At 39.5% G+C, this 24,616-nt stretch overlaps 2 protein-coding genes across 3 annotated transcripts in view; one reads left to right on the forward strand and one right to left on the reverse strand.

Moving 5' to 3' along the window:
- Window positions 1-2,150: 2,150 nt before the first annotated feature.
- prxl2b (peroxiredoxin like 2B) lies at window positions 2,151-7,845 on the forward strand. Its single transcript, XM_031846719.1, has 7 exons — window positions 2,151-2,337; window positions 2,777-2,981; window positions 3,576-3,627; window positions 3,835-3,898; window positions 4,024-4,099; window positions 4,943-5,061; window positions 6,972-7,845. The coding sequence occupies exons 1-7, from the start codon at window positions 2,275-2,277 to the stop codon at window positions 6,996-6,998; spliced, it is 606 nt and encodes a 201-aa protein (XP_031702579.1). The 5' UTR covers window positions 2,151-2,274; the 3' UTR covers window positions 6,999-7,845.
- A 193-nt stretch (window positions 7,846-8,038) lies between these two features.
- mmel1 (membrane metallo-endopeptidase-like 1) overlaps window positions 8,039-24,616 on the reverse strand; it is an 18,023-nt gene continuing 1,445 nt past the window's right edge. Inside the window, exons 2-25 of one of the 2 annotated variants that reach the window (XM_031846699.1) lie at window positions 23,176-23,230; window positions 21,327-21,503; window positions 20,811-20,855; window positions 20,431-20,490; window positions 20,112-20,273; window positions 19,928-20,008; window positions 19,020-19,115; window positions 18,397-18,515; window positions 17,743-17,808; window positions 17,186-17,320; window positions 16,831-16,920; window positions 16,128-16,264; window positions 15,928-16,021; window positions 15,696-15,824; window positions 15,116-15,214; window positions 14,947-15,030; window positions 14,751-14,854; window positions 14,256-14,314; window positions 13,999-14,118; window positions 13,753-13,886; window positions 13,572-13,637; window positions 13,396-13,491; window positions 12,779-12,855; window positions 8,039-12,153 (exon numbers count right to left, since the gene is read on the reverse strand). In XM_031846699.1, coding sequence (XP_031702559.1) covers window positions 12,054-12,153; window positions 12,779-12,855; window positions 13,396-13,491; window positions 13,572-13,637; window positions 13,753-13,886; window positions 13,999-14,118; window positions 14,256-14,314; window positions 14,751-14,854; window positions 14,947-15,030; window positions 15,116-15,214; window positions 15,696-15,824; window positions 15,928-16,021; window positions 16,128-16,264; window positions 16,831-16,920; window positions 17,186-17,320; window positions 17,743-17,808; window positions 18,397-18,515; window positions 19,020-19,115; window positions 19,928-20,008; window positions 20,112-20,273; window positions 20,431-20,490; window positions 20,811-20,855; window positions 21,327-21,503; window positions 23,176-23,230 — 2,385 coding nt within the window. In that variant the 3' untranslated portion in view covers window positions 8,039-12,053. The remainder of the gene's footprint in view (window positions 12,154-12,778; window positions 12,856-13,395; window positions 13,492-13,571; window positions 13,638-13,752; window positions 13,887-13,998; window positions 14,119-14,255; window positions 14,315-14,750; window positions 14,855-14,946; window positions 15,031-15,115; window positions 15,215-15,695; window positions 15,825-15,927; window positions 16,022-16,127; window positions 16,265-16,830; window positions 16,921-17,185; window positions 17,321-17,742; window positions 17,809-18,396; window positions 18,516-19,019; window positions 19,116-19,927; window positions 20,009-20,111; window positions 20,274-20,430; window positions 20,491-20,810; window positions 20,856-21,326; window positions 21,504-23,175; window positions 23,231-24,616) is intronic. The other variant, XM_031846706.1, reaches the window with a different exon arrangement.

Here is a 24,616-nt window from a genome sequence, read left to right on the forward strand (position 1 = left end):
CTTCAGAGCTGAAGTAAGATGATAATAGTCAGTAAATTATGTTTATTGACTGAATATTCGTTGTGTTTAAAGGGGCACAGATATATACTTCTCTTGCAAGCACTTTGTAAAATGTGTTTATAAACCTAAAACACATGCTTCACTTATTGGGGTAAATGCCTCCAGAACAATAAACAGATTATATGTAATACTAGACGGTCTTCAGTTGTTTAACACCTTAAACCTCAGTCATTACAAACTCATGTTGTGCAGCTAAACATTGTTCAAACTTCCACAAGTTTATTTTAAATTCTAGTCAATCCTTAAGGTTTAAAAGATACCACATATTTCAGGCTGCACTTTGGGGAAATGTGCATAGTGTGAGGGACAAAGACATCTAGAATATTCATTAAAATGGTGGGTTTGAATGCTTCACTGTCTAAACATCATAGAAAGTAAATGGAGAAGAAACAAGCTGCATACAGATTATGAAATTGTCAAATAGTGCAGAATAGCGCGCTTTTTTTACAACCATATAGCTTCTTTACGGCCAAACGGGAAAGCTGGGATACATTTTTCTCAGAAACAATTAATTGTTAAATAATGTGTATGTATGCAATATGTGATGAAAAATTATTTAGAATAATATTGTCACTCAAATAAGTAAAACTTATAAAGTCAAGACATGCAAGATCAATGAAACACATAATACAACCAATACATCTTTGAAGTGTAAAAAAAGAGGAGACTGTAATATAACATTAGCAATACAATTTTAATTCAGCCATTATATGAAAAATAACTAGTGTATTTAATTCATGCATCTTCTGTTCAGTGATAGTGAAAACAGGTGTGCATGATTAGGTCTGGTGAGAGAGCACTGTCAATGTGTAGAAGGGAGGAGGATTTGTCCGGAAAAGCAAAGGTGACACCAATTTCATTAACGAGGTGTCAGTTCCATCAACCCATGTATCTTAACTTATGTCCCATAAGCTGTGACAATTCCACAATCCTGAAACTAGCTCACCGAAATAGAGTTCAGTCCTTTTTTAATTTGATCAATTACACCTGTGCTTGTCCTGCTATATGACATGCAGTAAATGCACCCATGGGTGTGCATTGAATTCGTTGTTGAATGGTTTGGCTAACCTTATGGAAACCTGAGTAGATTGTAGGTTCCAGTAAGGCAAGGCAGATAAGGTGTGTCAGTAGAGGGGCAGATTGCTGTGAGGCTAAAGGTAGCTGTTGATTTTCATGCCCTCTTCTCTTCCAAGTGGATTTTGTTGAACTTTCTGAGATGGATGGATAGATATATGGATGGATAGTTAACAATATTACAATATATAAATAAAACTTCTAGATACCTTGATTTCATTTCATATACTATATCAGGATGCACCAGTAGAAATACTTGTGTGATTTAAGGGCCACCTCTGACAGCAGGCTCATCTTGTATGTGTGTATTTGTAAAATTATTTACATTTTTGATTATGGACAAAAATGGAAACATGTTTTTAATGTATGCTAAAATCTTGATCTTCAAAGTAACTAACAATAGATGTTTGAATGTAGTATAGTAAACATAGAACAATATTTGATTCTGAAATGGAGTATAAGTAAGTATAAAAGTACAGTTAAGTAGGCTACATTTTCCACCACAAGTGTCAACCGGGTTAAAACAGCAGAACCAAATGGCTCTGGATGGCTCAGGGGTTAATAGAAAACAGACAGATGGAGCAAACCAGCAGCTATAAAAAGCAAACAAAGGCCATGCAATAAACCGTGTTACCTTTGAGCTCACCTGTACACACCTTGTTTACGCCTGCATTATAAAAAGCTGAATATGTTCAATAATCAGTCACCACTTTGAGTTCATGTTTAAACTGTTTTCATGTGTGGTGCTAGTGGTGAGAAACCAGTAAATGTAGAAAAAAATATCAATAAAATAGCTGATGTTTGCTCTTATGAAAAATTCAGTATTGGTTGATTTGAAAAGGTAAGATGCACGTGCAGACAGTTCCCTTCCGAAGCTCCGCCTCCATTCCACACGCACACACACACACACACACACACACACCGCGTGCTGTAATTGGCTGGCTTTCAGCGACAACAGATTCTGATTGGACGTCAGTGCTCAGTGGGCGTATCCGGATACAGATGTTTTGCAACTGTTGTGCGGGCGTTACTTATATATTGCTACTACTGCAACGTTATACGATTATACTCTGAAGGAAAACTCTACCTTTGTTGTAGCTTTGTTCAGCCGGTGCAGTCAGTGGAGGTTAACCGTAGAAAATGGCAAACGTCGACCTCGTTCAACTCGGAAAGAACTTGTTAAAGAGGGGTGAAACTGGAGAGGTAAGCTGTGAAGCTATAGGCGACGGTTTGGTTAGAAAGCTAATTGCACTCCTTTGACCTTTCCTCATATTTCGTAACGTCATTCGGTCGATTGCTTTGTATTTAAAAGTGCTCTCTTTGACTCTAAAGTCGTGCTGTTAGATTGACTGGTTCCCCACAGAGAATCCCCGCTGAGACCTGCTGCATTAAACCTGCCATTACCTCACAGCATTGACATAATTGGTGTCAAATGAAGCCTCAAGGGTTGACATAATGATGACATGGTGAAACGCATGTGAATTCAAATCATGATATTGCTCTGTTCGAATCTATGATGTGTGATTTCACAGATGAGTAGGATCTATCTATGCCTTTTCCTTTTTATTTGCCACCTGTGCCTTGCATGTTTTTTGTGGCTTCACGGTGAGTCTTTCTTTCCCCCTCTATGTGTGTGTTTCAGAGTGTAGAGCTCCAGTCCCTGTGGCAGGATCAGCCGGTGGTGTTGTTCTTCCTGCGCAGGTTTGGCTGTCAGGTGTGTCGGTGGATGGCGACAGAGATCAGCAAGCTAGAGCCGGACCTGAGAGCCGGCGGTGCGGCGCTGGTGGGGGTCGGACCAGAGGAGTTTGGGCTGAAGGAGTTCATGGAAGGAGGGTTCTTCAAAGGATGTAAGCAGTACTTACTCATCTAAGACACACACTGCTCTATTGTCATATTCACATACCTAGCACCTATATGAATATAAATTCTAGTCAGGTATAAAAAAAAAAATCTGCATCGTTTTACTTCAACTTAGCTCGTTGTAACTTTTGAATAGCTGCATCGTCACTCTTGCACAACCAAACTATGTAGCAGAAAAATTAGTAGGGATCCACCGACTTGACTTTTTCAGTCCAGAAACCGACACCATGGGTTTCGGATGAAATCGAGTACAGATCCAATAACAGTGTTTAATTATTTAGCTGTGTGTCTCACTGTGTGGACGAGACTGGGATCATTCTTTTATGTGTAAGGCAACATGCAGGCTTGATTAAAACATTGCTTTCCTAGCTTTGTAAAACTAAATGTAATGTAACATATAAATGCATAGACACAAATGTACTGAAATGTTGTTTATTAAAATACTGGTACCCGACACCAGATCCAGCTATTTGAGTCGGTATCGGGCTGACAGCTGTATCGCTGCATCTCTAGTCACAATTCAGACACGCTTATTAAACTCATCACTTTTAACAGCCAGATCTATCATCATCTTCTTTTAGCCATTTATGTTGATGAACACAAGACAAGCTTCAAGGATTTGGGCTTTAAAAGGTGAGTAAATCCACATTCCCTTTGTGTAATGCAGAAGCTGATTTATGTTTAATTTGTCAAAGATGATCTTAACTTCAATCGCATAACGATTAATCAATTTATCAAATATGATAGGGGTATTAGCTAGTACCGCTCATGCTAATCTTCTCTCCTTTGTGAAATATTAGCTGCCTTGTAATTGAGAACACCGCGTGTCTTCACACTCAGATACACAGCCTTGAATGTGGTACCTGCTGCTTTGGGGAAGAAAGTACGAGATGCAGCTGCAAAGGTATGTAGCTTCACGGCTATATAATTACTTCACGGCTCATATGTATGGTCGCAGGAGAAGGGGTAAGGTTGCTGAGACCCTGATTGACACTTTGACACTCCGACTGTTTTCTGTGCTGTGTGCAGGCCAATGCTGAAGGCATCAAGGGAAACTTCTCAGGAGATCTGCTCCAGACCGGAGGCATGCTTATTGTGTCTAAAGGTACAGTCAAAACGCACCAGAGGGGGTATTAGTTGGGTATATAAATGGTCAAAGCAATGCATTTTTGCAGTCTCTCCTCTAGAGGGCAATGCTGCATCACATCATTGTAGCTCAAACCACACCTCCCCCTCTAACTACTTCAGTGCTCTCCAGGGCCGTCGACTTTCCTCACGTCTTTTATTTCTCCTATCCACACAAGTATAAAGATTACACTACTCAATTAATTTAACCATCCAAATGTACAGTTGTGTGTTGGATACAGAAGAGACATGTTTAACATGGAGTGGAGAGGCACAGTCAGACCAAAAATAATTTACAGCACAGCAGTAGGAAAACTAAAATGAGATTCAACCACATCTACTAGTGTGCTCTCTTTTATGGGCAGCTTGTTCTCATGGGAAGAAATCAGCTGGAGGAAGTAGATTGCAGGTCATTCTGTCCTGATCTTGGCTCCACCAAAAGTCCTTATTGGAGACAGTTCTCAGCCAGTGTTACTCCTCTTTGAGCGCCTAACGGCTAGAAGGAGCTTTAGCAATACATCTGAGACTATTTAGTTCTTAACTACTCAAACGTTTTTAATTAAAGCTTTAGAAGTAAAACCAAACTTTATTGCACAGGACTTATTTCTCTTTCATCTGTTCGTCTCTTTTTTATCACCAGCAACACCTGGATATGAAATATGCATTCAATATTGAATTGAACTCTGTGTTGTGTTTTATAACTGCTTTTATGAGTCATGAGTTCACCAAAGCACATTCATAATAATCTTTGATTGTAATTGGATAAAGTCAGCAAGCTGCTTCCTGAGCTGATTTCTCCAAAAATATATTTTGCCCTACAAAGGTGGAGAAAAGGTCCTCTTGCACTTTATCCAGGATTCACCAGGAGACCACGTACCTCTGGAGGATATTTCCAAAGCGTTGGGTATCTCATCCAAAGCAAAAGCAGGACAGATGTCAGTGGTAAGACATCCCATAACACTATTTACCATCTGCCATTATTCATTTCCTTCCGCTGTCTTCTTTACTCCCCCTCTTCACCTTTTGAGTGAACTTTAAGCTGCATGGTGAATAGTTAAATACAATGGTATCACTGTGTTTACTAAACCACACTGAACTGATGTCATTTCATCGGTTTCTTCCAGCCGACTGTTGTGCGTCAGTAGCAACACATGCATCAGAGAAGCTTTTTCACACTTATTACTCCATCTTCATGGTCCGTCAGTGTCTGTGTCATCAGCCCCCCCAAACCTTTGACTGATGTTATCAGTCTGTACGTAGTTGCACTTACAAATGCTCTGCGAGCACAAACGGTTGAGATTATTATACAAAGGCCCTATACGCATTCTAATTACTACAGTATTATGTGTAAAAGTATTTGCACATAACGCATTAGAGCCAGGTATTTCAATAATGTTTTTGGTATCTAAGATTGACAGACACGGATGTAGGCATAGATTTTGTGCCTTAAAATCCAATTAAGAGAGAAATCGTTCAGGGGTCATGGACTTAATATCTTGTGTCCAGAGCACCAGAGGTTCTGTCCTGTGATCATCGGGGCTCTCAGCATGCCCACGACATCCAGCACATGGTCTTCAACGCCCACGCCCCCTGGCTCTGTTGCTCGCTTCCCACAAGACCCACCATGTCAGAGCTTTTGCAGCATGTACAGTATGGCTTCCCCATGATCCAAACGAATGTCATCGCCACACAGCCCCGGGATAGAATAGTCCTCGTTTATTTCCGAGGGGTCAAAAGGTGGCAGAAACGAATACGAGTCACAAGCTATCTGACATTGTTTGTGTGGAAGAGGCCCGGAAAAAGTTGAAGCCTTGATGCCAGAGTGAAGTTATCGTCTGGTACGGATAATACGAACGAATGTCTTCTTGGTCAGACCTTTCTTGTTCAAACAGCTGATATAGCTTGTTTACTTCTGTTTACTTTACTTCACTACATTTCTGTGCAGTAAACTCTGTATCTTAACTTCAGCACAATGATTCTGAGGCCCCATAAACAAGACGTGTTTAACACTTCGTCTAACATGGGCCCCTGTCCTATGATTGGAGTGCTACTCAGCTATCACCTTATCTGTACGTAACTCGCAGATAAGTTGGGAAAGTCGCCAACATTGGGCTTCATGGTGGCCGAGTCGACACAAATACTTACCCGCAACATCCTCATTATGATCCTGTTTCTCACCATGTTTCCTGACTGCCTTTCTACTTTGTGAAGGCAAAATGCCCAAAAAATCTTTAAAAGTTTTTTACATGAGCGTTTGGGGAATAGACATGAAACCAGAGACATTATTGTTATGCTAAATCTAGCTCATTAAAAAATATCCCATTTGATCTGCATTGTCCCTGGAAAAAAGAGAATAAAATATTTTATTTTTTCCTGTACACAATTTCTTCCACTTTATTTCAGAGACTTGGGATCCATAGAACAGATGTTTTAATTCAGTGAAGCGGGCAATGCGTGATCATACAGCAATCCATATTCTTGCATTATATAGTGAAACACTTGCTGTTCAACCTTACCTACCTTGCTTGACATCCTCCCGGATCCTTTTTCTTCATATATGTTTAATTCTATGTATCATGTTTTCATATAGATTGTCTATACTGTAATTATTCTCTGCACATACGTCTGTCCAGGGAGACGGATCCCTCCTCAGTTGCTTTTCTTTAGGTTTCTTTCTTTTCTTTTTTCCCTTATCAAATATGTTTTTGGGGGGCGATCATTGTCCTCATCTGATTGGTCAAAGGACAGAGAGGATGTACAGATTGTAAAGCTCTCTGAGGCTAATTTTAAATTTGTGATATTAGGCTATATAAATAAAACTGACTTGACTTCTCCTGTACCTTCTCTTGCAGTGCAATGATGATGTTTGTACACGATGAGGACAGCTGCACATCATACCAGAAGAATATCTACAAATCGAAAAGCTAAAATGAAGATTTGAAGTGGAATGTCAGCAACACGTGACCATAAAACTACAGCCAATTTTCTTAATTGCTTGTAAGTTATTTGTGACAGCCACATATGTAATTGTATTGTCTGCAGTGAAAGCATCAGGGACATTCCTTTCATTATTAACGTTTAATTGTATGTGAATTTTTTTTAACTTGAGCTAATATTGGCTTTTTATGAATTTGCATTTATTACAATCAGTTTATAAAATAGATGAATCATTTATATGTATAAATTATAATAAAAGTTTAAAAACGTTTCTTTGCTTCAGTCAATGAGCAGTTTCATGCAGCCTCCAGTGGAGTTTTAATAAAAGGTGAGGTCTCTAACTTGACAGAGCTATACTGAAGATATGATAGATCAATTGTTAAAGACATTAATAATGAAAAACTATAGTGGCTCCATCACAAGACCACAGAGTTTTCTTTACTCGACTTCTTCACTTTATATCCACTGCTGTGTTGACTCTCCTTCAATGTGTTGACCTGAGACTTAAAACTAGAATAACGTATTTTTGTTAACCTCCAGTGTCTCTCAACTTTGTGAGATATGATTAAAAATAAAATGTTTTTTGTGATGGTGATGCCGTCGCCTCAGAGTCACACACTTGCTTGAAATGTATAATTTTTGTGCAATTGATTCTTTGGACAAATTTCTCAAAACGTGGCACCTAAGTAGTCCTTACGCGCCATCATAACTCAACATCTGTCCTATTAGAACTAGACATGTATTGCTGATGTAGCATTTTACTATTGAAAGTTATTAATATTATGGTGTCTGCTGACGTGGTCACATACATGTTTATACTAATTGATTGGTAAGCATGACTAGATGGTGTGACTCTGCATGCATACAGATAAACATAGTGCCTTTGAGTGCTCTTAGGGGTTTACAGTATCACGAATGCATAAATAGAATTTATAATGAACTAAAATGTCAAGAAGCATTAAAAAAACACTTCAGATGACAATTTTGTTTTTGTACAAATATATTCAATAAAAATGACGTAGAGACTTGAGATCTTGGTTGAGACAGTCACTTTAATGGCAATCTAGATAATTACATAGCAGAAGGAACAAATAATAAAAACTCTAACGTCTGAATTCTTGCAAAGCAACAATCTTATTTCATAAATATGTATGTAGATAAATAAACTCTTCTGATGGGTATATAGATAAAACATGTTCAAATATAACAATGATGTATTTGTACTTGGCTGGTAATTTCAAAACGACACAATGTCACCATGTACGTAAATGTGAAGCTAGAACTAAGGTAAGAAATGTACGCTTCTTTTCTTACCTGGTTTGATTCCTTTATATGTAAATACTGCAGTATAGAACATCAAGTATCTACAATAACACATTGTATATGATGTACCCTTTTATGTTCAGTTAACATTTTTGAGCAGTTTTACTCCTTGTGAGGATAACAGACAAAATAAGGAGTCGAAGCTGTTGCCCAGGACAAATCTGTAGCGTACGATTTACCGACGGAATAGTTTGACATTTGGGGTGAGACGGGAGGAGAGTGAGATGAGAAGACTGACACCACTCTCGATTGTTTTGACTGTAAAAAATAAGGCTAAAGCCAGCAGCCGGTTAGCTTAGCACTAAGACTAGAAACGGGGAAACAGCTATCCTGATTCAGTCCACTGGAAACAACATGTATAGTCTGTATTAAACTCATATTAGTCCAGCATATATGGGAAATTGTTGTTTTTACACAGGCTTTTGTTCAAATTGATGTACAATTGAGATACAACATATTAAAGGAATAGTTCACCCAAAAACGATATAAGTGGATCCTGTCCCCTCCCCAGGCTCTCTATATGTTCCCAGATAAAGTTTGCTATCGAAAAACTTTTTTTTTCTCTCTCTCTCTGAAATTTGTGATTTCAATATCAGAAAATATTATTTTTTTTCTTTTAAATTCATGACCCATCCGACCCTGTTTCCCACATTTTGTATTTAACCTACAATGGCCCTAATATGCCATCGTATTAAGGAGAGCGCCATTTGACAGAAGACCATAGAATGCCTAGAGGTGAGTTGTATGTACAGTTTGTAATGTTTTGGGAGGAACAGTTTTAGTGTTGCTGGAAGGCAGATGTTGTTACTGTAGAAGAGAACCAGACTTGTATGGAGCCGAGACAGTGACTTTAGATTTTGGCATTGAAACTAAAAGTTGTATTGGCACTGAAAAAAAGTTCAACAAAAAAAATAAAACAATCTTCCAACAAAGAATGAGGGTAACACACTTTTCAATGATTATCTTCTGATTTTATTTTTTCATCTCAGTCTTCTTTTACGCTGACAGTTTGGCAGAGGGCCGCTGGAACAGGTGTTAGATTCTCCAATACAATTGTTTTAAGGATTTCAATGCCAATATTTCCCTTTTTTAGGTTCAGTTTGTTATTTAATGCCAAAATCTAAAGTCTGGTCCCGCGGACCTCACCCGACCTACCAGATGGTTTGTTACATAGAACCTTCTGAGAGGCCATCATTGGAGACTGAAGCGCGAAAACATCTTTTCCATAGAGAAAAGCCTTCAGTGTCGTTATTTGGTCCTGTTCCAATAAATAAATATTCTCCAGTTTTGATACAACTGATGCTATTTCGGTATCTACGCTAATCTCTTTAGGAGCCGCAATTGTTTAGAACACACAGTTGTGTCGTCTCACACACACCTAAGCCACTGCCGTAGCTGCCAGTAGCGCCTCAGAGGACGCTGATTGGTCCTTGTTCTGGCTTACCGAACACAAACGCTTTACTTGAAGCCTGACAAGTTGGATTTGTATGTGATATATGATCCCGCGGTGCATACGTGATCTTGTTACATTGCAATAATCCAGCTGCTGTGCAAAGTAACCATAGACCCTGTTTCTAGTTTTAATGCTTAGCTAATCTAACCATCTGCTGTCTGTAGCTTCATATTAAAAAAAAAAAAAAAACAGATATGAGAGTGGTAGACATTTCCTCATCCAAGTGTTTAACCCTCACAATGTCAAGCTTTAAGATGGCATCACACTATCACCACTTACATTCTGAGTGTACCGTGTCCTCTCCCTCTGCTAAACACAACAGTATTTGCCAATATGCAAAGACTGAGAGACAGACTCAGAGTAAAGCTTCAATATGCACATTCAATTCATCGGCCTCTGTTGAGACCTAAAAGTCATGTTCCGTTTTCCAAGGCATACTGAATGTGACTAAAGACGAGCAAACATTCAGAACTGGATTTGTGTTTTTTGTTTTTCTGCTGTGTTTTAAGGCTCTCCTCAGCACAAACACGCCAGTGCTTCTCCTCTGAGTCTTGCTCTGCTTTGATTCTCCTGTCATTACTTGTTAATAAAGGTAGAAAATAACAGTCCTGGCCCCGGCCATCTCTTTAATGACAAGCCCCATACTTCAGTGTGTGTGTCTGCCCGCGGCTCGTGGCTCGTGGCTCGGCTACAGCGGTCACCACGCTTCAGCACACCGCACTTCATCCTTTAATCTTACACAGCACTGATCAATGCGAGATCAGAGGACAAACCACTTCAGCTGCTGCCTGTGAGTGTGTGTGAGTGTGTGTGTGTGTGTGTGTGTGAGGGGTTTTTATTCTCCCTTAGCATGTGATTGGCTTTACCAGAGGCTAAAAGTCCTGTTATCACTGTGTGATTGTGTCTCTTCTCAGGAGATTGTGTGGTGAAGGAACTAACAGTTTGTCTACATATCGATCACCATGTCGACTTAAATGTAAACTTACAGATATGATACAAGCGGACATTATAATACTCACTAAAGAAGGTAAGTGCCATCTAACAAATGTTAGAAGTTTTATATAACCTCTCAGTCAAAATGTGGTAAAAGGTTGCATGTGTGGAAGCAGAACAAAGAGAGGGAGTGAGCTTCAAACACACAACACTTAACCTACTGTATGTATCTAGACTTGGCAGTAACTATTAATGCAATAATGTGATATACATTGTTTGTTTTTATCATTATCACATCACTCCATCTCCAACACATGTTTTCTCACTAGCTAAAAAAGGTTGCAGGCCACCAGTATTTTTCAAAACATCTGGAATATGGTTTCTAACAGGAAAACGTTCATGACATATGTACGTATACATTTCTGCAGTGAGTACTGAGCAACAATCATTTGCAGGACATGATAAAGAAACAGAAAAAAGAAATATCCTCCAAAAAGTACTTAATAGCTTTGTAAATTTTAAATATTTATCCACTCTGTAAGTGTAAAAATGTTGAAAGCCGCAGCTCTCTTAGAATGTTAATTTAAGGTTAAAGCTGCAAAGATTTAACAGTCTTAAAGTCTTTAGGTAATTTGTTTCATGTTATAGTAAATGAACAAACTCTTAGAGTGTGACTAATTCTATTGTAGCTCTACTTCGGCAAAGCCCCGAGCGTCCATTTATTTCATACTCTTCAGTCAGAGTTAGATTTGCTCACTATTGTTTCTTCTGAAGTGGCACACTGTCTTGAAAACAATACATCAGAGGAACGACACCAAGGCAGCTCCGTGCCAAATGAGAACGGATAAATCACAAAGATCTGCACGAGATATTTTTTTAAGGATTAATTCAAAAAGGCAGGCTAAGCATTCAAAGCCAGCCGCATAAGCTTTAACCTTTTCCACAAGGTCTTAGTTTTCCATGTGGCCTTTTTATTCACGTACCCACTCGTCATCTGCCGTGGGACACGAAAGAACAAGTGACCTACTCATCCAGAGAGTTGGGGAGGTACTTTAGCAAGTTTCTTGTCATAAGTCTATATGTACTGTGTATGTGCTTTGAAACTAGAATGTAGTCCAGGATGACATCCATTTGTATTTCTATCTACAGCATTTGCAAATATCTGTTATCACAATCCCAAAATAAATTGATAATAAGCAGTATGTCTCTGTGGGTTTAAGGAGCACAACTTGTTCTTTTGATTTGAGTTGCCCAAGTCAAGAAAAACATTTCTCAAGAATAAAACTTTCTACCAGACACGACACTTCTGCTTGGGGTTCATTCGACTGCCCTTTTGGCACTGAAAAGCTTCTGAGAAGGCTTCGAAATTCTGGAGAGATCCAAGCACCCTGAAGACAAAAGAAAAACAAGACATTATATGACAAAAGCTTCAACGTGTTATGCATGAGGTCCAGCTTCCAAGTCTTTTTATCAGGGATCAGCAAATGGACCTGCTGATTATAACACTTAATTGAGTTGTGTTTTCATGCACACATCGAATGACAGGCACACAGGAAGAGGGCTGGTGAGGAGACACACAAAATGATCTTTTAACTTGTCTAATGCGTTTAGAAACAAATCTCAGATTTGACATTACACAGACTTTAAACCTACAATAACAAGAACATACAAAAATCACAAAACTATCAATATGGAATAATTGAAACTGAAACACATGATGAAAGCTACAGGAACTTTTTTGAGTTTAGCACAGTTAGTAGAATAAGAGTTTCCCACAGATTCTCAGTTCTAAACCAGTTAAAACAGTCAATTCAGCAGAAAGCTGATCATACGGCTTTACAAACAGAGCGCCTGTTTCTTACTGATGATTGTGAAAACATACCACAATGTACTTCCAGGTAAGTTACAATTAAACCAATCAAACTACCTGTTAAAATATTCTTATTGGTTCTGTATGTATATATATATATATATATATATATACAGTATATATGAACATGCTAAAGCTCCTACCTGTACTCCAAGGGACTGTGTGAGTCAGTCTTGATGGACTGGCTGGCATACTCAGGCCGATAAGCACCACACCACACCTAGGAAAAAAAAAGTGATTCCACGAGTGGAGAGTAATCTACTTTCAAACGCACTCATTAAAAGAAGGTGCTACACATTTTGTATTTTACTTCAAATATGAGTCCTGTTTATACTATAAATTTACAGCACTTTGCATCTAATCCTTTTTCTTGTTTGGCCCACGTTACTTTGATCATGTGCCAACCTCACTTTTTCACAATTCAATATCACAATGGGGAATCATTTGGAATACTTGTAACATTTGACCTGTTTCATTGTCAATGATAGTTTTCTGCTTATGCTTTACATTTCCTGTCACTGATCTGCTCTTCTTCACCCCCTCTGTGTGTGTGTGTGTGTGTGTGTATCTGAACACAGATTTGCTCTGGGATTGCTTCAGCCTCTCACCCTTTGACCCTCTCCCTTGGCCCCAGTGTTTACTTCTCAGCAGCAAACATCCACTAAAAAATGCACCTCCTGGCCTTTGGAGGCTCTCTAGATGGAGAAATCATTGTCTGCTGAAATAATACAACCACCATCCCCTCATTATTCTTACTTACTTGGGCAAAGTTGAGAAAGAAAAGTTGCTTGTGATCCATGTCTAGACCAGGTAGACGAGGCTCCTCACCCTCCAGCTCCACCCACTTTAGATAAGCCTGTAAACACAAACAACACACGCTAGCTAAACATTTTGGACTTCTGGAATAGTAACATGTGGTTTTGGGCATCATCCAACCTTATATGCTTGACGAACGCCTCCATTGTCTGCAATATTCTCCCCTAAAGTGCTGATTCCACTGACCTGCAGCCACACAGACGAAACCATGAACACACACACCGACATGAAAACACTCATTCTGGTGGTCACTTAATACATGGTTGACATTGACTGGGATTACATGTCTCTGGGTACTTACGTTTTGTCCACCCGCAAGCTTCCAGTTGAAGTTGCCATATTGTTGCACCATGCACTGGGACTGCTCCTTAAAATGCTCAGCAGAGTAATTACTCCACCAGTTTAGCATATTACCATCCTTGTCAAAATTGCGCCCTGTGAGGAAACATAACGCATGAGGTAAAGTACTGTTTGCACAAACGTGATGCATCTAAAAAGTGAATGATAAACAGCTGAAAATAACCACGATGAATCATTCATGTCTCACCGTTGTCATCAAATCCGTGTGTGATCTCATGTCCGATAACCATTCCTATTCCACCAAAGTTAAGGGCCTGGTGCTGATGTTTACTGAAGAAAGGCGGCTGCAGGATTCCTGCTGGGAACACTGGACAAGCAACAAAAACAGCAGGAGGGAAAACACATTAAGCACTGGCAACAGTAAACAGGATTACACTGAGGTGTAACTAACTGTGCTACCCTAAAAAAACATGTCTTATTTGTCCACAGAGGCAAAGCTCTCACCGATCTGGTTTCTGTTGGGTGAGTAGAATGCATTCACCACAGCAGCACCAATGATCCACCTGAGGAGTGATTGGTTTATTATTGATAAAAGAGCATTAAACTGCATTTTCATTTGAAGACACTATGCTGTAAAATCTATGAACAGAGCATATTTTGCACCTTGAAATATTTAGACCTTCATTTTTCAATATTCTTCGGGGTATATTTGATGAAAACACAGAGTACATTTCTGTTGTTACTATGAGACATTCAATGCACCATTTTAGAAAATAATTGTAATAATGTTTTGGCTGACAAGGCTGTTTACTATCTTGGAAACAGTAAGATGGAGCAAAAATGTATGACTGTCTCTTATCAACCTCATTAAAGGGGGTTTGTGTGTGTGTTGTCTCCATGACATTTTGTGTCATGAGATTTCACTGAGAGCAATCAGCAATCATGGTTACCACCTGATTACAAGTCTTACTGATAAGGTCAGATACATCAACAGCTTACAAGTCAGGGTCAACTGGTTCCCGGAGCTTCTTCAGACTCTTGTGTGCTTCAGACTTGAGGTTCTCGAGGATGTTCTCAAAGTAGTGCTCTTCACTAAAATTCAGCTGGAATGAGACATTAGAAAAAAATGAGAGATCAGTGACATATTTCAGCTTTTTTCCAGCACCACTTGGAAACAGACTCAGCTCTTACTTACATGAGCGTACTCCTGGTCAAGCTTCTGGTTGCTTTCCTGCAGGATATGATTCGGGTAGCCGATATGCTCCTTGATTGCCATGGCCTACATGACGTGCAGAACAATAATTATGGTAATAGGGAACATCTAGAGATATACCCTTATTTTCTCAGCTTGGTTGTATACTTACCTTCTCTCTTGCCTTCTCCTTTGAGGGAAAATCCATCCAGCTCAACTCCTCCAGTGTTTCCACATACGCTTTCTGGATCTTACCGATAAGGTCACTGACCTGAGAACAGTGTAATCACAATCCCATTCAGAAACAAAATGTAATAGTTATGCGGTCCCAGATAACACAATGCATTCTGTGAACAAATAGATTTTGTTCACCCGACATAATGAATAATGTATGTGCACATGGCGAGGACAATGAATTTGGAACAATTGGAATTGCAATGCCATCACAATTATCATGTGTGTGAAAAGCAGTAAAATGCATTTGATGTTTCAAAAGTGCGCTTCATGTCAAAGAGCACCAAAGCGTTAAAAATTAATGGGGCAGATAAATTATTCTGAGTCCATTTTCTTGATTTAGCGCCACATAACGCACATCATTCCATGAATTTCTAACAGCAATGCATCATGTGACAATTACAGCTTGCATTCGTAGTTTGAAGTAAACTGCCTCTGTGTTGGTAACTGATTTCCATGCTCTAAGGAAGCTGATGTGTCTGATATGTTCAGGGGGGTTACAGACCAGAAGGACTTACCATTTGTTTACTTTCACCAGCAAAGGTTTCATGCACATACAGAGCTCCAACTGCGTTCTCCATGCTGCTCTGGACGTAACGGACACATTCTCGCCACCATGCATCCTCCACAGTGGTCCCATAGAGAGTCTGACCGTACAGACATGCACACAGACCGTCAACACATTACAATTCAGTTTTTGAACGAGTTGATTTTAATGTGTGCTGCTCTCATATGTCAAGCTCATCTCACCTTTCTGTAACGGGCTCTGGCGTCTTTGAAACGGCGACTTAAGCTATTAACTCTGTCAAAGATGAGCTGCCAGGTGAGGTAGTTCTGCATAGTTCTGCAAACATAATTGTTTTTTGTTGAAGTGTTGTGCTGAATTGTAACTATTCTGTGATCATTTTTATTTTCATGGACTCCTGTTTGCATAGCTCTCTTGGACGGACCTGACACTGTGTTTGGAGAGAACGTCGTTCATCTTCTCAAGGTAAGGGGAACTATAAACCACCACCTCCTCCTCTAGCTGCACCTCAACGGACACACTGGACAGCACACCTTGAATAAATTGTGTCCAGTTAAAACCCTGGAAAACAAAAGGTAGGAGACATTTTGCATGTTAAATATGGTTCAAATACCATATGGTTAAATATGTTTTAAATGGAAGTGTTCCCAGCTACTTTTCTAATTATTTCACAGAGGTGGGGGAAGTTCATAATAATGACACCACAGCCAGTGCAGCTTAATTAAATCTATATACAAGTTTCTGTATGCAGTATGTTGTGCCGTCGAATATACTCAGCTACGTCTTTTAAACAAAACACAAGAAGGAACCAAGTCAAAAGGTAGAGCTAACCAATGACCATCTTAAACACTTTAATGAGGGGTGTCTATTATACTTTGTACCTTGTCTGCTTCCTAAAAATGATGAATACCTAAAACAACAACAACAACAACGGTCTCAGAGTCTGACATGTTGTATCATCCTAAATATTTTAGAATATTATCACCATTTAATGTGTTTGAGCAACGACACATTCACAGCAAGCCTTCTAGTGGCACCTTGGATTACCATCTGTAATAAGTTAACAATAAACAGTGGCCTGTTGGCACTTTGTGTCACACACAAGAAAGAAGTGAAATCATACATACGTTGAAGCTGAAAGTGCTCTGCAGCTCTCCAAGTGTCGTCTTGTAGTAGAGAACAGTGACATCTTGGCGCTCCTCTGCTGGTGATGTGGCCTGTCCAGCAACAAGAAGAAAGAAGCCTTCTATAAACTCATGCTTGGTTAAATATATTCACATGTTGCTCTCTTTTCATCAGCAATGTCTCATTCGCCATGCTCCTCTTGCCAGACACCGACAAACAAACAAAATGGTTATATGCTTGGCTGATCTCCTGTGTTTACACTAAATGTAGCCCAGTTCGTTCATTTACTGGAAGCAGAGAGGAGGTACTCATTTCTCATTTGTCAATATTAATTATCCTGTTGTGGCTGGCACTCACATTGGCGATGTCTGTCTCCAGCTCCAGTACTTGCATCATTTCCTCCCACACACGGTCGTCATCCTGAGTCAAGTTCCTGTCCTCTCGGGTTATCTTCGCAATAGAAACCATGAAATGTAGGTAGGCCTCTCGAACCTATGGTGCAATCACAAGCTGATAAATTGTGTTCCCACAACAAAATCAAGTTGGTGTTTGAACAATAGGGGTGAGTAGAATTATATTTGTACCACTCAAATATTATTTTCTAAAAATAAACTGTTTTCCACAGATAATCCAGAGACTTATAAAACCAGAGATGATTAAGACGTGACTGTGGACAGTTCTTCAATAGAAAGTCGTTTCAAAGCAACTGTGAGTTTGAATTTTGTAAAGAGAAGTTGCTGTTGAGTTTTTAAAGTAGGCCTATCGTTCTTTCATGCTGTAAACACCACAAACAAAATCCCTTAATTCATTGCACTGTGGAGGATATCTCAAAACCAGTACAAATAAAACCAGAATGATAAGTCAGGAAATATGTTCTTTTGTGATTTGGGTGAACTGATCGTTGAAGGCCTCACCTTTTTGTAGTTTCCATCATTGAAGTAGTAGTCTCTTGATGGCATTCCAAGTCCTGGTTGGTCAATCTAATCAAAGTAACCAAGAATAACAACTCAGCATTTTGGTTTGTTTTTAACAGTTTAATTATTAAAGGATATAGATGTCAATATTCTATATTTTTCCTATTGTTAATAAGTCCCATGAAATGACCAAAACCAACAATGAACAGATTTCACAAGGAAGAATTATCTGAGTAGGTAACGCCTAAAACGTCTAAAAATGTTTAAAAACACATCAATGAGCCACCGTGTTGTGCTGGATGTTCCTTCATTGCCATGAACAAGGCCACTGTAGTTTATATCGAGTCCATCCCACATACCCAGTCCTAAAGACTCCCAAGCACACCAAATGTGTATTAATCCACCACTGGAAATGGTCTACAACAAATGTACTCCTGTTTGATTAATGTTTGCTCAAATCTGCTGCTACTACTAGTTGGACCATATATTGCCTTTTATGAAACTTAAACTATGTATTTGGGACCCGTTTTCAAGATTTACATCTTCAGTGTAATGAATGGGTGTGAGCTGGCGGCCGCAGACAGGGTAGGGGAGTTGGATACATACGGACTGTATAATGACATTATGACTGTAATTTGTTCATTGTGAGCTTACATAAATGATGTGACGCCGAGAGTCCCGGTCGTCCGTCCACACGTACATGTCCAGCAGAACCTTCTTGTGGAAATGAGCAGTAAGCTTTGCCAGTGTGTCCTCAAGGCTCCATGCTTCCTCTGCAAGTGCACAAAATAACGTCTCATAATTCAAACAGTTATCCAGCTGTAAAGAACTCTTCAATGTAGCAGGATGCAAAAACTCAAGCTCCCTCTCTACCCTCTGCTGCCCATTTAACTGGGCTGTGTAAATCTGTGTGTGCGGATACAGCAATGTGTGGTTAATTCAGTTTGAGCCACCGTCCATGATTACATTTAATTAAAGTGCCGAGAGCCAGGAGCTTGGGGAAGAGCTGCGTGTACTATTTAAAGCGTCCTTCACAGTCCCGAGTGAGGACCTGCTCCTCTACCCACTCACACGAACGCCACACATGACTGCTCAGCTGAAGAGCCTCGACCGGCCCCTTGATCCCGCCAACAAAGCTCACACTCGACAATTCAGACCAAATATAACTGCACGGGCTCTGCGCGAGCACATGTTATTGAGTAGGAACATGAGTGCTTGTTTGTGTGGATGTGTTCGTACAGAACAAGCTGCAGACATTGATCAGAGTGTGTTTCTACCTGTAGTGGTGTTCCAGGCATCTGACGCCACAGGCCAGTCTCCGATACTGTCAATGAGCTTCAGGAGGGGCTGGGAGTCACGTTGCTCTATGAGGCCTGCAGGTAAAAAAAACACAACTTATCAAACATAACGACAACAACACTGTCGTCTTTATACCACTCATTCTGTAAGACAACATGCCTTATTGGGATTGAATGTTTTTTTTTTACTTTGGAAACAGCAGTTAACAAAAACAATCCCACCACAAGAATAAACTTTAAATCTCAACTTTTGAACCAACATGGACGAGAAGTCCTCAAAGGGAAATTAGAACATCTACATTCCCTTGACAACTGTGCAGCTTTATTTGCAAGACTTGACGAGTATTTTTTTGATTCCTCAAAAAAAAAAAAAAAAAATTGGGATTGTTTTGACAGTTGATTGACCTTCAGGAGGCACTTCAGTCCTCTCTGGGGAAGTTTCAGTTGGCAACATCAGACCTTTAGCAAATACTGTCACTACTGCTAGCTTCAGAGGCTCGGAAGCACAGAGCCTTATAAAAGACAAGTGTTTTAGCATTTTAGCAAAATATTAAACAAATGGATTAATCCTTTTTAATTAATCCATTTATCCATTTCAATACAACTCATCCACGTCCAGGCTGCATCAATTGAATAAATTATATAATTAGTATTAAATCTCATGTACTTCTATACTGGTAAGTACTGGAAAAAATGTGATATAATATGAAATAATTAAGGCCATTTCATCTCTACTGGTTTCCATTAAACCTTCCTACTTTGGCCAGTATGGAATCTATATGGAATTAAAAAGAGCTTAAAAAGTCTTGGATTTAACTTGTTGAACCCTGCAGAAATCTTGGCTGAGGAAAAAAAACACAAACTGCACAAAATAAAGAGAGTCTTACTCTCATTCATGCAGGAGTTGTAAAGGACTTTGGCCTTCTTGATTGCATTTCTGTCCTGTTCATTCTCTATCTCAAGAACACCTGCAACAACAAAACACAAGCAGACATGTCATCTGTGAATGAAGCGCTCGCATGGCTCTGAATGCTCCGGCCCACTGACCACCAAAGATCAAACCCAGCTGACCTTTGAGGACAATCTCCAGCTTGTCCCTCAGAATGTCAAAGACGCTGTGGCGGGAGCTCGTCTCTGGGATAACGTGTCTCTCCAGCCAACCCCCGCAAGCATACTGGTAAAAATTATCGCATGGCTTCACAGACTTATCCATGTTCTGCAAGAGCCGAGCAGCTTTTAGGTATCGCAGAGACAAGAGGGGGAGAGAGAGAGACACAAGATTATGAAGATCCACATTTGGTCAGCTTTTCTGCAGCGATGGGTGGGGGGGGGGAACTTTGTTTGCAAAATGACACAGCAGGACGAGCGAAGAAAAAACAGTTCCCCTCACCTGCAGTAACACAGTCTGCAGTTGTGCACACACTGTTGAGGCTGGACCGAAACAGCTGGCCTGGAAAAATCAGGGTCAACATTCATGAGAAAGCATGCAGGCTTTTTCACAAACTACACACCAAATGAGTAAAGTAAAAAAGACATTTTAAACAGTCTCAATCAATGGTGTAGTCTCTGGGTGTGTGTGACGGGCAATGTCTATGTCAGCAGTGACTCTGTTCTCTCACTTTTGTGCGGCACTGCTGATCAGGCATTAAAGGGAATTACAGTATTACAGTGACTATCAGAGGTGCAGGCTCCAATATGACACATGCCAACCCACTTATCACACAGCGCTGCCTGTCTTCAGTTAACAAGCTTAAAGGGACCGACACTCACCTTCACTTGTTGAGCTCCTCGACACACTCGTCTTGTTAGATTGTTCTGAATTGGTTGGAAGAAACATATCAGACAACATTAGACACAGTGAGGATGACTTTATTCTAAATTGTAATAACAATTTAACGTTAAAACAAGAGAAACAAAATCAAGTATTGTACATGTTTCACAATGGATCTATTCTAAAAAATAAAAACAAATCCACAAAAAAAGAGTCTGGACTAGCAGTTCCCTACTTGTGTGTAGAGTAGATATATTATATATATATATATATTATATGGCTTATTTTGGTTACCAACATTAACCTTTTAGAATCTCTAAAACAGATGACACACGTGCACCAGTATCTTGCATCATGTCCATATCTCAAAGCATTTCTAGGGTCAGGATAATTTCCTGTGCCAATGTCAGCTTGCAGTCACACAAAAAAACAGAGCAGAGAGCCGCTGCTGTGTCATTACTGCTGCCGTCTGTAATATCTGGATCTTTCCACATTAAGCTTGACAGAGCCATTACCTTTCACAATCGATGTGTAGAGGACTACCAGCCCGGCCAAGGCACAGCTGACCAACAGCAGCAGAACGGACAGACCGATTTCTGCAAAAGTCCAACGACGCTTTCCTGGTTTACTTGATTTCTCCATGATATCCATTTGGCTTTCGGATTTGCCCATATTCCTCCTCACTGCCGGCTCTGAGGGAAAGACACCATTGGAGTGTGGGATGGTCCAGGCACAGAGCTACCAGTGTGTGTGTAAGTGTGTGTGTGTGTGTGTGTGTGTGTGAGTGTGTGTGTGTGTGTGTGTGTGTGTGTGTGGGCTGTGCAGTGATCCATCAGTAAACTGTGCCAGCTGACCTGCAGTGAGTGAGCTTCAACTGCTGAACACCTACAACAACTTCACTCATAGGACTTGTGAAACTGTTCTGGGCTCGTTGCACAAACACAGTTTGTCGCTCTACGTCTTATTATTTTCTTAAGTAATGGTAATTTTTTTTACGTAGTATATATATTTCTACTCAGTATATTGTATTCATGCGTAAGTAATTTTGCTCTGAACTTTGTTGAACTTCACCGTGTCTCTGTTGTGCAAAAGAAGAGTTCTCCCTTGACTGTTCACAAAGATAACTAACTTTGTTGTATGAGAATGTTCCAGCACCGAGGCCTTTGGGCCGCTTGTTTTGGTTGCTGACCGTTTGTTTTTGAATGTTCTTCCTATCAGTCTGAGACCAAAAGTCTGAGACCAAAATGTCTGTAACATTGGCCATCGGCCCCCACCTTTGCTCATTGTGTATAAAGAAAGCTTGTTCACTTTTTCCTTGGTTCTTCCTCACTGAGACTGAACGCATTCTGATGTGATGAATGAACCTTCTCTGCGCAGAGAATAAATACTTAAAAGACAACCTGGTTTTTGGTATTATGTATTTCAGCATTAAAAGACTCACACAAAGCGGGTATAGGAATGTTTTCCACAACAGTAATGCAAGACGTTCATTTTTATAGCCTTTTCATTACTAGCTTTTGAGCCCGTTGAGTCCACAAAATTGACCTGTTGGTCGTTTATTTCTCACCTTTAAAGGTCATGATAGCTTTGATAAAAACGGTTCCAACATTTAATTTTTTTTTCCATCAATGTCATCTTAATGTGAGAGGAATTCAAAAGGAAAAGGAATTGGGAGATTTAGTAGGAGATGACACAATGGTTGCATTGTCTTGCTCTGCTTTATTTTGCTGCTTAGGACACCTGTAGTCATTGGTTCCCAGCCTGGGGCTCCAGCATTATTATTATTAAAATAGCATTGATATGATACAGAATGTTTACTTTTTCTGACTTTTGTCTTTGTCATGGCAAATATTGGATACGTTTAGCTTCTCATGTTGTCTCAAAATCCTTTAAATACACAAAAAATACATATACTAAAGCCTGTGATGAGGCATCACCACTATATTTGTGATATAGACAAGTCTAGTATATTATCTCACTGAGACAAAAACGTTTTTTTCTAACAAGAAGACCTGTGCTTTAGGCCAATATGTTAATTATCATTGTCCATTTAGTAAAGGTACTTTGGTAACTTTCCATCTATTTTGTTATCTAAGTTTACAATATACATGTTAAATCACTCACTCTATCTGGGTTTAAGGCAAAAGTGGTAGTGGACAAACCCAAATGCAGGGAGACGTGGGGAAACAGGGTCGAATAACAGCAGGGATCAAATCAGGGAACATATACCTTTAAATACACTGGGAAGGTACAGGTGATGAGACACAGCAGGGTTCAATCAAGGGCAGGAAGTGAAGTGAACACAGGACACAAGAGGCAGGGAAAGTCAAAATAAAACAATGACACCGTGACACACTCACTCACTCAAGTGTATGAGTTGATTGAAGACATTGTTTCTCACTTTATCACTGAGCTCCATCTGTTGTTAATATGGATAAAGAGTTGTGTATATTGAATGTGACATTTACTCTGGAAACAATTTTGGGAACAGTAAATTAATCATTAAACCTACTTTCACTGTCTATTGTTTGAAATATATCACACACCAAGGCTCTCCATAAGCCTACTTCAAGAGAGCTCATTTCTATGCATAATAATTATGTATGTGTGAACACAATGTTGCAAATGAGCATTTGTGCAGGGGACAAAATGACAATCACCCGTGGCTTTCAGCGGCATTGCTTCGCATCTATTCACTCTGCAGCACCTGTTTCTCCATAACTAGCCCCATTGCCCTATCATTAAGGCCTGACAGGGGCCGGGCTGTAAATCAGAGTTTCCCACTGCTGTGCCCCATTAGCCCTTCCTGATGAATACTCATGGGCACTTATCTGGCACTACAGTGACGAAGAGCAGGCAGGGGCTTGTTAGAGCGTCACTGACATCCTCAGCATCAGACAGCGCGAAAATTGTCTCCGAGGCAAAACCCTGTTCTACTGCATCAAAGTCAGGTCTCACATGGTGGAGAACTGAGCAATAATGGGCAGTGTACTGTGTCAATACAAAATGACTTGTCCAATAGGAAGAGTAATTCACATCTTTAAATGTCCTCAGATGTTAAGCTGTCCAGCATTTCTGTTTAATGTCTCCCTGTGTTATAAACACCCATTTCTAATTGTATTTATAAGCAACCACAAACCCATGCATATAAAGTCCATGAACTCTTTTCATTCCGAGAGGAAATTATAGAACACAAACATCCCAGACCCAATAGGGTGGGTGCTGGATCAAAGACATTGTTGAAACAAATTAGTTTGAGAAAACCTTACACAGCATTATAATACTTCTCACAGGAGCTATTTGGAGTGCAGATCTATTTGTGTCAATTCCATTTTAATACAGCAAAACACGGACAATAACGCATCAGACTCATATCTTAATATTTTAAGCATTGGTGATGTCATTATTATTATCATTATTATTGGTGTATCAATAATGCACTAACGCTAGAATATCGTGTTATTTTATTGGTTGAAGGAGATAATACAAGAAATTACAGACTGAAATATAGTATTTATAGTATTGTCCTTTACTGTCTTTTTACCTGATGATGCGCTGTTTTATTCTTTTATGTTGTCGATTTTTATTTTTTTATAATAATGATAATTTTGATTTCATGGTTTTGTTAAAGAACTTTGTAACATTGTTACAAACATGCTGTATAAAGAAGTACTATCATTATTATTATTATTAACATATAAATTGACTTTGAAGCTCTTTAGCTGTAATATGATTACTAACACACACAACATACACATATGTGTGTATATATATATATATATATATATATATATATATATATATA

This window comes from Anarrhichthys ocellatus, unplaced genomic scaffold (assembly GCF_004355925.1).
Source record: "Anarrhichthys ocellatus isolate YVR2014 unplaced genomic scaffold, GSC_Weel_1.0 scaffold1, whole genome shotgun sequence".
Lineage (NCBI taxonomy): Eukaryota > Metazoa > Chordata > Actinopteri > Perciformes > Anarhichadidae > Anarrhichthys > Anarrhichthys ocellatus.

What these genes read in the sequence shown, in the direction of transcription:
- prxl2b (XM_031846719.1), top strand. Translation starts at nt 2,275, where the DNA reads ATGGCAAACGTCGACCTCGTTCAACTCGGAAAGAACTTGTTAAAGAGG. An exon ending in AGAGGGGTGAAACTGGAGAG is followed by an intron (nt 2,338 to 2,776) that starts GTAAGCTGTGAA and finishes TGTGTGTTTCAG; the next exon opens with AGTGTAGAGCTCCAGTCCCT. An exon ending in CATGCTTATTGTGTCTAAAG is followed by an intron (nt 4,100 to 4,942) that starts GTACAGTCAAAA and finishes TGCCCTACAAAG; the next exon opens with GTGGAGAAAAGGTCCTCTTG.